The sequence below is a fragment of the Pelodiscus sinensis genome, chromosome 14 (genome assembly GCF_049634645.1).
Source record: "Pelodiscus sinensis isolate JC-2024 chromosome 14, ASM4963464v1, whole genome shotgun sequence".
Lineage (NCBI taxonomy): Eukaryota > Metazoa > Chordata > Testudines > Trionychidae > Pelodiscus > Pelodiscus sinensis.
The window spans coordinates 24,786,717-24,799,911 of NC_134724.1; the positions used below are offsets into that span (position 1 = coordinate 24,786,717).

The following is a 13,195-nucleotide window of genomic DNA, read 5'->3' on the forward strand; positions in this document are numbered from 1 at the left end:
CCCAAAAGCAAACAATTCCGCTGTGTAGGAAAGATAGAAAATATGGCAAAAGACCAACTTGGCTTAACAAGGAGATCTTGCATGATCTCAAAATAAAAAAGGAGTCATATAAGAAATGGAAACTAGGACAAATAACAAAGGATGAATATAGGCAAGCAACACGGGAATGCAGGGGCAAGATTAGAAAGGCAAAGGCACAAAATGAGATCAAACTAGCTACAGGCATAAAGGGAAACAAGAAGACCTTTTATAAATACATTAAAAGCAAGAGGAAGACCAAGGACAGGGTAGGCCCACTGCTTAGTGAGGAGGGAGAAGCAGTAACAGGAAACTTGGAAATGGCAGAGATGTTTAGAAGATAGGATACACAAAGAACAAGTTAAAAATCACTTAGGAAAGTTAGATGTCAGCAAGTCACCAGGTCCTGATGAAATGCATCCCAGGATACTCAAGGAGCTGATAGAGGAGGTATCTGAGCCTTTAGCTATGATCTTTGAAAAATCATGGCAGACAGGGGAGATTCCAGAAGACTGGAAAAGGGCAAATATTGTGCCCATCTATAAAAAGGGGAATAAGAACAACCCAGGAAACTACAGACCAGTCAGTTTAACGTCTGTCCCAGGGAAGATAATGGAGCAGGTAATTAAGGAAATCATATGCAAACACTTGGAAGGTAATAAAATGATAGGGAATAGCCAGCATGGGTTTGTGAAGAACAAGTCATGCCAAACTAATCTGATAGCTTTCTTTGATAGGATAACGAGCCTTGTGGATAAGGGAGAAGTGGTGGATGTCATATACCTAGACTTTAGTAAGGCATTTGATACGGTCTCGCATGATATTCTTATTGATAAACTAGGCAAATATAACTTAGATAGGGCCACGATAAGGTGGGTGCATAATTGGCTGGATAACCGTAGTCAGAGAGTTGTTGTTAACGGTGCTAAATCCTGCTGGAAAGGGATAACAAGTGGAGTTCCACAAGGGTCTGTTTTGGGACCTGTACTGTTCAATATCTTCATCAATGATGTAGATATTGGGATAGAGAGTACACTTATTAAGTTTGCAGATGATACCAAACTGGGTGGGGTTGCAACTTCTTTGGAGGATAGGGACATAATTCAAAATGACCTTAGCAAGTTAGAGAAATGGTCAGAGGTAAACAGGATGAGGTTTAATAAAGAGAAATGCAGAGTGCTCCACTTAGGAAGGAACAATCAGTTCCATACATACAAGATGGGAAGCGACTGTCTAGGAAGGAGCATGGCGGAAAGGGATCTAGGGGTCATAGTGGACCACAAGTTGAATATGAGTCAACAGTGTGATGCTGTTGCAAAAAAAGCAAATATGATTCTAGGTTGTATCAACAGGTGTGTTGTAAGCAAAACTCGTGAAGTCATTCTGCCGCTCTATTCTGCACTAGTTAGGCCTCAGCTGGAGTACTGTGTCCAGTTCTGGGCGCCACATTTCAAGAAAGATGTGGAGAAATTGGAAAGGGTACAGAGAAGAGCGACAAGAATGATTAAAGGTTTAGAGAACATGACCTATGAAGCCAGGCTTCATGAACTGGGCTTGTTTAGTTTGGAAAAAAGAAGATTAAGGGGGGACATGATAGCCGTTTTCAAATATCTAAAAGGGTGTCACAAGGAGGAAGGAGAAAATTTGTTCCTCTTGGTTACTGAGGACAGGACAAGGAGTAATGGGCTTAAAGTGCAGCAGGGGAGGTTTAGATTGGACATTAGGAAAATATTCCTGTCAGGGTGGTCAAATATTGGAATAAATTGCCAAGGGAGGTGGTGGAATCTCCCTCTCTGGAGATATTTAAGAACAGGTTAGATAGACATCTGTCAGGGATGGTGTAGACGGAGCTTGGTCCTGCCTTGAGGGCGGGGGGCTGGACTCGATGACATCTTGAGGTCCCTTCCAGTCCTATTATTCTATGATTCTATGATAGAAGAAGAGAACCTACTGACTCTTGCCACTGGGCCGCACTGCCCAGCTATTAGGGGTGAATACGTGGACTCTAGCCATCAGGTCTACCTGCCCTGCAGAGAAGAATAAAATCTATGGACTTTAGCTACCGTAAAGCCCTGCTAATGGGGGCGAATCTATTAACTTTGGCCACTAGGCCTGTCAAGGCTGTATCCCCATACTGGCATGATGAATGCAGAAGTGGGAGCCCACAAAAGCAACCCCAAAACCTTATATTTCCAGGCTTTGGTATAAAGCTTCTCCCCCAAAATCTTAAAAACCTAGATTTTAGGGATAAAAATCCGCTGCCACCATTAAGTGCTTTTGAACCCACAATCAGGGGTAGACATTTGAAACCAACCCCAGGGCACCCCAAGCTCTTTTCTCCAAAGAGCTTGAAAAAGAAAGAGAAAATATAAACTGCAGTCTGTGGCTGCTGTCCCCTAGTCAGAGGCATGCAGATCCCACAGAGGGTATGTCTAGACTACATGCCTCATGTACAGCAAGTACCCAACATAGTCAATGAAGCGGGGATTTAAATATCCCCGGCTTCATTAAAATAAAAATGGCTACCGCACTGTGTCAGCTCAGCTGATTGTTGGCACAGCATGGCAGTCAAGATGCAGATGGGTCACCTGGGGAATCCTTTGTCGACTGCTCCTGTAAACCTCGTTTCACGAGGCATAAGACCGGTCAACAAAATCTTCCCCTGTCGTCCAATCTGCATCTTGACTGCCGCGCTGTGCCGACAATCAGCTAAGCTGGCACACCGCGGTGGCCATTTTTATTTTAATGAAGCCAGGGATATTTAAATCCCCGCTTCATTGACTATGTCGGGTAGCCTATTTTACATGCCTCTGTCGACAGAGGCATATAGTCTAGACATACCCTCTGTGGGATCTGCATGCCTCTGACTAGGGGACAGCAGCCATAGACTGCAGTTTATATTTTCTCTTTATTTTTCAAGCTCTTTGGAGAAAAGAGCTTGGGGTGCCCTGGGGTTGTTTTCAAATGTCCACCCCTGATTGTGGGTTCAGAAGCACTTAATGGTGGCAGCAGATTTTTATCCCTAAAATCTAGGTTTTTAAGATTTTTGGGGGAGAAGCTTTATACCAAAGCCTGGAAAGATAAAGTTTTGGGGTTGCTTTTGTGGCATGTAGTCTAGACATACCCAGACAGATTTTCCAGGACACAGAACTGAACCAATACCAGCTTAATAAAAAAGAAAGAACTTTAATTATCAAAACAATACACCTGTTTCAAGCATAATAACAAGATGGAAAAAGTCACCAATTAATATACTCATGGGGACTCCCATGGGCTCAGGACTTAGTTACAAAAGGGAGGGAAACCCATTTCTAACAGCACAGACATCAGATCCAACGTCCCACAATAGAAAACAATAAAACCTAACTGATTTATCTAAACTTTACCCTACTTACACGTTATGAAGAGTCTTTTTCTTGGCGAGAGACATGTCTTCTGTCTCCCTCAGTATCTAGAGTAAACTGGCCCAGAGACAAAGGAGGGAAAAACTCCAAAATTCCTTTATCTCAGTTTGAAAATCCTTATCTGCATTTCTATTGGCTGACTGTTATCCTGGCTACGTACAGTTAATCCCTTTAGGCCCCAGACTGCTGGCCATCCCTCATGGTTATGACAAGACCAAAGGATTTATGGACTCAGGCCACTGACTGCCCTGTCTTTCTGAGGCAAATGTCCTGATGAGGGTTACTAAACACTGCTAAGTGGGACAACTCTCTTGTTACTGGCACATTGGGCTGTACTGTCCTGTTGCATTATGGCAAGCTTATTAACTGTACCTACTGGGCCTTACTGCTCGGTTGACTGGGGACAATTAATTGACTCTGGCCATTAAGCTGCACTTGCCTGCTAAAAAGGGCAAGTATATAGACTAGGATTAGGAGTGTGACAGGACACACTCACCCCGCAACGGACAGGGTTTTCTGCAACCCTCTCATACCCTTCTAGGGACAAACTCAGCCTTAATAAATGAGGACATCTTTCCAAGCCATGTTCCAACTTACTATAGCAACAGGGTCATTGCTTCGAGTGGCTGCAAGGCTGAACTTCTTCACGTGGGTGTTGGTTTCCAAAGCCTTGGCAAATTCTTTCAGCGTTGGAATTGGAATATTCTGCATTAAGACAATACCCAGAAAACATTGCAGCCAATTACCCCTCCAGACATTTACTTTGATGATTGATATATTAACACTTTCTCACTGCAAAGCCTCTACAAAGCTTGCTAGGCCTGAGTAACTTGCTCAGCCTGTGGCTGTCCTTGAAGACCACTCAATGCCTTGAGCTGGAGCAGAATGTAGCTGCCTCCTTGTATGCAAGACAGGTCAAAATGAAAAAAAACTGATCTGCATTGTAATTCATATTCAATTCCAGATGCAATGTAAGGTGCTGATTTATTTGTAAAGTCTCTACCAATCTCAGAACTGATGATCCTTCTTCATTTCTTCTACCATGCACCATCGTGGATGTTAAGACTCATGGCAAGCTCTTGCTCTCTGTCTCCAGGCTTGAAATCCTGGATCATGGCCATAATATTCTCATTGGAGGGCCCCCATCTTCAGCATAGGCTTTGGCAGACTGCAAGAGGGAGCCAGTCTAAGTTTGGCCCCATAGGGGTGGAGCTTAAAATGTATCTGTTCAATCTAACTTTTTAGCTGGGACGCATTTGCTGCTAGCTGCAAGGAGCCCTCTTAATTAGCTGGGGATTTGTTTTGGGCAGTTGAGAGTGAGTGGTGAGCTGGGGTATAGTTTGGTGGTTGCATTATTGGATCATTGATATTGTTTTTTCAAATGTACATTTGTGTCCAGAAACAATGTGATGGGGATGAATAACCAATCCATAAATCTTAGAACAATGTGCAGTGTCAGCTTTGGGCATGAGCCCAAGCCTTGAAATGGAATTAGACACTGGAGGTGAGATTGCTACCAACACTGGTGGAAAGGATACAATGAACCAATTCAGTATGCTGGTCCTTTTTTCTATTTTTCACCACCTTGAGCTCAAAGCAAACACTAACAAAGCTTTATCTGATTCCCAGAGCCAATCTGCCACTCCAAGCTGTGCAGCCAAAGCTTACTTCTCCAGCCCAGTGTTAGGATGGGGTCTGAGATTCTCAACTTTTCCCAGGAGCTGGAATAAGGATGCTGGGGATGCTGTGGCACCCTCTGGCGTGAAATGGGCTTCTATCATAGGGTATGTCTACACTGCCACCCTAGTTCCAACTAGGGTGGCTAATGTAGGCATTCGAACTTGCAAATGAAGCCTTGGATTTAAATATCCCGGCCTTCATTTGCACGTTCCCAGGCGGGCGCCATTTTTAAATGCCCATAGTTCGAACTACCTGCCCGCAGCTACACGCGGCACGGACTTGTAGGAGGAATAACGGTAGTTCGAATTGGGAGCTTTAATTCGAACTACCTAGTCCATGCCGCATGTAGCCGCGGGCAGGTAGTTCGAATTACGGGCATTTAAAAATGGCGCCCGCCCGGGAACATGCAAATGAAGCCCGGGATATTTAAATCCCGGGCTTCATTTGCAAGTCTGAATGCCTACATTAGCCACCCTAGTTCAAACTATGGTGGCAGTGTAGACATACCCATATACAGGGTTTGCGGTTTGGTTCAGTGGCTCTCGGCAATCCCATTGTGCAAATTATCCAACACCTTTGGGTGCCCTATGAGGTATCTTGCTTTACAAGCTGTTAAAGAAATGAAGGCAGACTAGAGAACCCTTGTTTGGAGTTGTAACTGGCGGATAATTTGATGTCAGGTACCTTGGAACATTTCCTATCTGCCTCTCTTTCTCTCCTGAGTGTCCTGCTCCTCCCAATTGTAAATGCAACAATACATTTGAAAGCAAAACCCCATACATCTAAAAAACATTGTAAACCTTGTCATCTCAGATGTACCTTCCTGCAACAAAGAGAATGAAGCCACAGCCCCTGTCCAAATACCTTTATATTGTTCAGATTGACTTCTAGGAGGTTAGGATCATTTGCTTTCATCCTTTGCAAACTGGCTTCCACGTTGGTTGGATTAGGTGGCTCCTCGAAAACTGGCTTGACCTTTTCACCTTTGACCACATCTGAAACACAAGATTTAATTAAACATTGAAAGGATGCTCACACATCATCAAGGACAAACTGGATTTTCAAATCTCTCCCTTATGTTTGTGTTGTGGCAAACTGGATGTTAAAATCCTTGCCATTGCAAATCTCATAGGCAGGGTGCTGGATGTCTGACTAGCGTTTCTCTGAGCTGCTAATGTTTTGGGGGCTGGTAAAGAATGTCAACAAAACTGGATTCCCCTTTCTTTGTTGTTGCTTATGGTGCTACACACAAGAAAGAAAGTGCAGCTAATGTGAAAAGATGAATAACTATTGCGATACACTTTTAAACACTACATTTCCCAATTTGTGGGAAAATATTAGAAAATATTTTCCCTGGGGGCAACTTTCTAGCAGACTCATTAACATGGACAGATAAAGGTGACATGTAGTGTATAGTATGAAATTCACTGTGCTATATACACTAATATATACATGAAATTATGACCAGCGCTGTCCTCTCCCCCATCTCTGTACAAGGACAGCTACAAGGCTCTTCTCTTTCTTAGAGCCCTTTCAGTGCTTTTACAAGGGGTAGGGGCCAGGTGAGCATGTGGCCACACCTCACTCCCCTCTCCACACTGTCTTGGAATGGAGGAAGGAGTCTATTGAACATCCTCCAGGTATGCTGTAGAATAGATGCTGAGCTGCTGAGCTCAGTGAAGGTGCCCGCAAGGGGAGATTCTAGTTGCAATGTATCCCCTTTGCATTCCCTTCCGGCAAACCTAAGGAACCCTCATTTTCCTTAAAATTAAAACCCAAACTGTGCCATTTGGGGAGGACAGACACCCTTTCATCCTCTCTCTAGGCTACGTCTACACTGCAGGCTTCTTGCGCAAGAAGCTTTTTGCAAAAGAGAGCGTCCAAACTGTATGGATGCTCTCTCGAAAGAAAGATCTGATTGCCATTCACAGAATAGCCACCAGAGCATCTGGGCTTTTTTCAATTGGCTCTTTTTGCGCAAAAAAACCCTATTGCCCATCCACACACACCTTTTTGTGCAATAACTCTTGGGCAAAAAGCAGTTATTCCTCATAGAAAGAATTATTCCTACATCACAAAAAACCCGCTGTTCTTTTGATTTACTGTAAATTTACTTGTGGAAAAATGCACTTGAGGTGTGAACGCTCTGCGGGTTTTTGCACAAAACCCCTCTAGTGTAGACGTAGCCTCACTGTCCTGCAGTGGGTGCCATGAGCTATTCTGAATTGCACCCTGCATTTCCTAAAGATCTTCATGATCTATTGCAAGTTCTACCCTGATGTGGCCCTATCACCAAAAAGGAGAGAGAATGGTAGGAAGGTTGTACTGAAGAATTTGCAGGAACAATCAGGTTAGTTCCCTCTATGCATCTGTTTTTAGGAAGGGAAGCATGTTAGCCTACGGTACGTGACCAGTCACTATAGGGACAAATTACATCATCAGCTATTTGTGCAAAGCTCCCAGTTCAGTGACTCTGAGCCAACCATGTGCATCTGACTCAAGCATTTAGTTTATTGCACAGGATATTAAAAAAAAAACAGAAAAGAATCCTGGGGTTCTTTATGGTCCTGCCATAAAGCCTACAAGGGGAAATAAGGTTGGTATATTCTGAGAGAGTGCCCCTTTTCCTCTAAACAGACACTGGTAACATCAAAGATTATGATGATGAGGCCCCTTAGCACACACCTCCAATTGCGACATTATCAGCCCATCTATAAATTCAATTAGCTCTTGTAAAATTGCAACATCCACACATTCTAAATAATAAAACTATCGAAGCATGAAAAGCAGCTCTCTGCCTACACCTAGATTTATGAAGTCTTTGTGTATCCCTGCTCCAAAGAGAGAACAATTTTTAATGTTGGCAGCCAGGTCCTGTAAAAGAGAATTGTTCATTCCAGGAGATGCATAAACATCATAGCATACAACATAATTAATACCTATAATTCCTCAGCTTATAATGGTGGAGATGAATCATAAGCCTTGCCCACCCAAGCTGTGACAACCAAGAAAAGGAATGACCACAGCGGTGTTTAAATGTGTAGAGCAGAAAGCAATTCCTAGTCATGTTCTGCAACTTGAAAGTTGACAGGCATTTCCAGGAAGTGACATTGACACTCACCCTAGGCCAAACCAATGCACCGAGGAAATCACACCTAAGCTCATAGTAGAACTTAAGAGTTACATATGCCTCCAGCTGGATTTCACTGAGCAGATGCTATATGGTGATTCCTCCATAACGGTGCAGGCAAAAAACAGCCCACAGGCCAGGTTCAGCCTGCCAAACCTTCACATCTGGCCTGCCACTGCTCCCTGCCCATCATGTTCCACATGCTGTCCACATGCAGGGGCCACTCCATCTCTGCACATCGCACGCCCCAGTGGAGAGGGCTGCATGCGCTGCCCCCATCCCAGCACAGTCTCGCAGCTCGCATTGCGTCATACTTCCAATGCAGGCAGTGTGCAGAGGGCCCCCCCATGGGGCATGCAGCATAGAGATACACATGGCCCCCACAGCTCACTGCTATGAGCAACATGCGGGGGTGTGGCAGGCAGGGAGTCTGCCCAAGAGAGCCTCCCACAGTTGACCACCTAAGGTAAGAGCCTCCCAACCACAGCCTGCACCTGACACCCTAACTTCTCCTTCCCTCCAACTCTCTCTGCCCCAGGTGACAACCCAAGCCCTCCGCACCCCCACCCCAGGTCACAACTCCCTTCCAGATGCTGTGCCGCCTCTTACATTCCTCCTCCAGCTCAGAATCCTCTCCTGTATCTCAATTCCCTGCCTCCAGTCACAATCCCCTCCTACCCTAGGTCACAACTCAAATCCTCTGCACCTTGGCTCCTGTTTACAACCTTCTCCCAGACTCTGCACTCCCTCCTGGATCCTGAACCCCAGTCCTCTCACCCAAGCTCCCTTCTGCACCCAATATCCATCTCAGATGCTGCACCTCCTCCATTAAAATCATAGAAGAGTGCAGCCTTTGATCACTTACCAAATTCTCACTGTGGCCCCCGATCAAGAATTTTTGTCCACCTCTGCTTTAGTTTCACATCTATATGCCCAGGGATGAATGGAAACATAGATGCCTCACCTTCCCATTCCACTCCCACACTTGTTACTGTGTGCACTACCACTCCTCTCTGTCACCTCTATTTAGCATGCATTGCTACTGAGGAAAACCGAGTTCCCTGCTGGACTGATTTATTTGTGTAGAACACTGTCGATTGTATGATTTTTTAAATTTAAATTACAGTTAATTAAATTAAATTTAATGATTATTGATGGTGGATTAATGAAGGATCAGTCCAGTGATACTGTAATGATTAGACGAACAACTTCGAACATGTATATAACTACCTAAGGGTACGTCCAGACTACATGCCTCCGTCGACGGAGGCATGTAGATTAGCCAGATAGGCAGAGGGAAATGAAGCCGCGATTAAAATAATCGCGGCTTCATTTAAATTTAAATGGCTGCCCCGCTCTGCCGATCAGCTGTTTGTCGGCAGATCGGGGCAGTCTGGACGTTCCCCTGTCGCCAGAAAACCCTTTTGTCGACCGCCCCGTTATGCCTCGTGGGATGAGGCATAACGGGGCGGTCGACAAAAGGGTTTTCTGGCGACAGGGGAACGTCCAGACTGCCCCGATCTGCCGACAAACAGCTGATCGGCAGAGCGGGGCAGCCATTTAAATTTAAATGAAGCCGCGATTATTTTAATCGCGGCTTCATTTCCCTCTGCCTATCTGGCTAATCTACATGCCTCCGTCGACGGAGGCATGTAGTCTGGACGTACCCTTAGAATACAAGCAGACTGCAAGGAGATCTGTTTACTTACTTCTCACACTTCCTTTTCCATCTTTACTGCTGGTGCCTTCTTCATCAAACTGTGGGTTGTTGACCATGTTGTGCACCCCAAGAACAGCTGTAAATACGAAAAAGCCAGTAGTAGAGCCCAATGTTAATAAAGTTTGCAAAAGAAACATGCCCTTTACAAATTCCAATTTAGTTCCCTGATTAGATAATCAGAGAGCTGTTACTGTCTTGGGTCATATGTGTTCATAGGTAGGCTGGTTACCCTCTAATACTGTAAGCTGAAAGTTTGGAGAACCTGACTATAATTTCTTTCTTACAAAGGCACCAATGGAACATGCATATATGTATGTCTATAACCTGAAATGCTTTCATTCATATATGCACATCATAGTCATCCTGGGATTTATGTGGGTGCTGACGTATGGTGGGGAAAGAAAACATTAAAACATAATGGAAGACACTGCACTAAGGATTTATACAAGAACTGGAAATAGACTGATGAAAGAAACTTAGACTTCAATAAAAGAGACAGCAAATAAAAATTATCTTGTACAAAGGCAATTTCCACAGTATTCTGTCAGAAACAATGTAACTGTTGGGTAGCTGATCCTTCTCCTCGGATTAGTTGCCTACAAGGACCTGGGAGATCCTTTCTATTGTGTACAAGTATCTATGAATCAGGAATTAATGACTCACTGTGGATTTTTATCTCTCCAGTCAGATTTTGAAGAATGTGACTGTTTACAGTTAATATCACTTGTGATATTACACCACCATTATGGACTATTTGCAGCCCTCTGGTTAATAGGACCTTTATACAATTGTATTCGTCTTTATTTATGCTATACATTCTAGAACAGAGGGTTGGGTCCTGACTAGAGCTGAGCAAAATCTGGAATTTCCATCCCAGCTAAAATTCTGATATTTCTACATTTGTTTTGGTTGAATGATGTACCACAGTCATACAGCTCCCATGAGTCACCAAAGGGTTTGGTGAGGTGTGAGACTGCAATACATCATGGGAAACTGTCTGGCAAAAGAGCTCCGCACACAGGAGAGAATGGGGGCATGCCACATCTGAACAACAACTCTTCTGTTGCAATGCAGCCCCTTAGCAAGTGCAGTTTAATGTTTCTGACTCAAAACAAAATATTTCAACTCAGCTCAACAAACTGAAATCTTTTTAGATTTTCCCAATAACATTTAAAAAAAATCTACAAAATTGAATTTTCTAATGGAAAATTTTAATTATCTGAAAACTGAGCTTTCTGTTTAAAAAGAAAATCATTTCAAAGGAAAATTCCCAACCAGCTCTAGTATTGACCATTGTTAAAAACACAAACAAAAAACCTAATGTAGAGCCGCATTTTATCCTTAGTCTTTTCATTCACACTGTTGGTAACAGTGTGTAAAATGAGGATAGAATATGAACCAAAAGCTTTGTAGCTAGTATGTTCTTTGCAAGATGTACATTGGATGTAGCTGGGTAGTGTTCTGGTTGTTTGAGATATGTTTGTGGGCACAGAACATCGCGTCTTACAAAATAGCGAGGACAGTTGCAAATGATACTGACAGCCCAATACTAGAAGGCGCTGAGCACCTCCAGTGATGGGATGGGATTTAAATGCAATGGAAGTGAAAAGACACCCGGCCCTATCTACTGTTTGTGCTGGTGACATGAGTCTCTGCTCAAGCAAACATACTGGTGCTAGCTCACATCCCACTAGTGTGCTAAAAATAGAATGCTGTAGCAGCTACCTCACCCTGAGAATGTCCCTAGAGTCTTGGGTTTCACAATGGAAGTGAATGTAGAGAGGCTGAAGATAACACGGCCTCAGCTGTGTAAGAACAGAGCTTGTTGTGACAACTCAGACTCCTGGTGGAAAGAACAGGCAGTGCTGGGCTGAAGAAAATTACATACTTCCAAACATACAAACTAACCTGCAAGGTCGTAGAGCTCAGTATCAGAGGCGCTGGCCAGGGCTTCTTCTAATTCTGGCTCCAAAGTCACCTTCTCCTCAGTGTGGGTTTCTATAGGCTTTTCTTTAGGGATAAATATTTTTCCTATGGGGGGGGGGAATCAAAAGTGAATATTGAATTCCTGAAACAACTTATCCATATCCTATCAGTACAGGAAGGAGGCCTGTATAAACAGTAGTGTATGCCAAGTACATGTTTCCCCACTAATGTCTTTACCTTCCGCACATTTCTACTGTATTTCTGGGTAGTTTATTTTTGTGGAAGCAAAGGTCCTAAAGTATATATTTTAGCTTTAGAATCTCCTGTGCTGAGTGGTACATGCGGCAACTCATTTTCCCCACTATTGTTTGTCTAGAGCAAGATATTTGACAACATGGTAAGATGTCTCTATGATGGTCTTATTCTTTTTTTTATGCCTTCTCTTCCCTCCAGATGGGATCCAATCTATAGCTTTGCTTCTGCCATGGGTAACCTGATGGCATGGCCAAACCACTGTAGCTATCTCTGTTTGATTATTGAGTCTGCAATCTGTTGGCCTGTGTGACACAACACTTCCACACTAGTTAGACAGTCTTGCCAATGAATTCCCAAGAGTATTCTTAAACAACATGGGTGGAATACGGTCAGTTCCTATTGTGTATTTCTGCCATCTGCTACATTTCTGAGGCATTTGGTAGTGCTGGAAGGACAGTACCATTATACAATCTTTTGTTAGTGTATAGATGTATTTTCTTATTCTTCCAAATGTTTGACAAACTGGAAAAATATCCACTGGCTTTGGTTCTTGCCCTCATTTTTTTTTTAAGTGAGCAAACCATTAGCAGATATTGTACCTCCAAAGTAGATGAAGTCATCAACTCTTAAACTCTTCTCTGTCAGATATTAATTTGACAATGCTGACAGCATTCTCTCCTGCCTTTTATGATCTTGGGATTCTCTGTCCTGATACAAAGTCCCACTTTGACTGTTTATCCTTCTATGCTCAAAGAGTTCTTTCATTCCATCCAAGTTAGATTTTGGATACTAAGTCTCAGATATTTTCTCTTATCCAAACAATGCCATTGTTCTTGGCAGCAGCCCTGTCATTGTTCTCATCAGAAAGCAGCAAAGTTTATAACAATGCACAAGAAATGTAGGGATAATATGCAACCCGGCCTAATGCGAGTAATGACTTTAAACTAATAGATGTGAGGAATTAAAGCTATAGCTGGATGACACTGAGGCTACATCTATACTGCAGAGTTATTGTGCAAAAACAACTGGTTTTGTGCAAAAACTTGCGGAGCATCTATACTA

The 13,195-nt window shown here is 43.4% G+C and overlaps 1 protein-coding gene across 2 annotated transcripts in view; it reads right to left on the bottom strand.

Moving 5' to 3' along the window:
• The window catches only part of LOC102444523 (tropomodulin-2), an 81,162-nt gene that overhangs the window by 24,029 nt on the left and 43,938 nt on the right, over positions 1-13,195 (bottom strand). For both annotated transcript variants that reach the window (XM_025182337.2, XM_006118509.4), the window contains exons 4-7: positions 11,861-11,983; positions 9,942-10,028; positions 5,967-6,097; positions 4,020-4,127 (exon numbers count right to left, since the gene is read on the bottom strand). In XM_025182337.2, the coding sequence (XP_025038122.1) occupies positions 4,020-4,127; positions 5,967-6,097; positions 9,942-10,028; positions 11,861-11,983 (449 nt within the window). The remainder of the gene's footprint in view (positions 1-4,019; positions 4,128-5,966; positions 6,098-9,941; positions 10,029-11,860; positions 11,984-13,195) is intronic.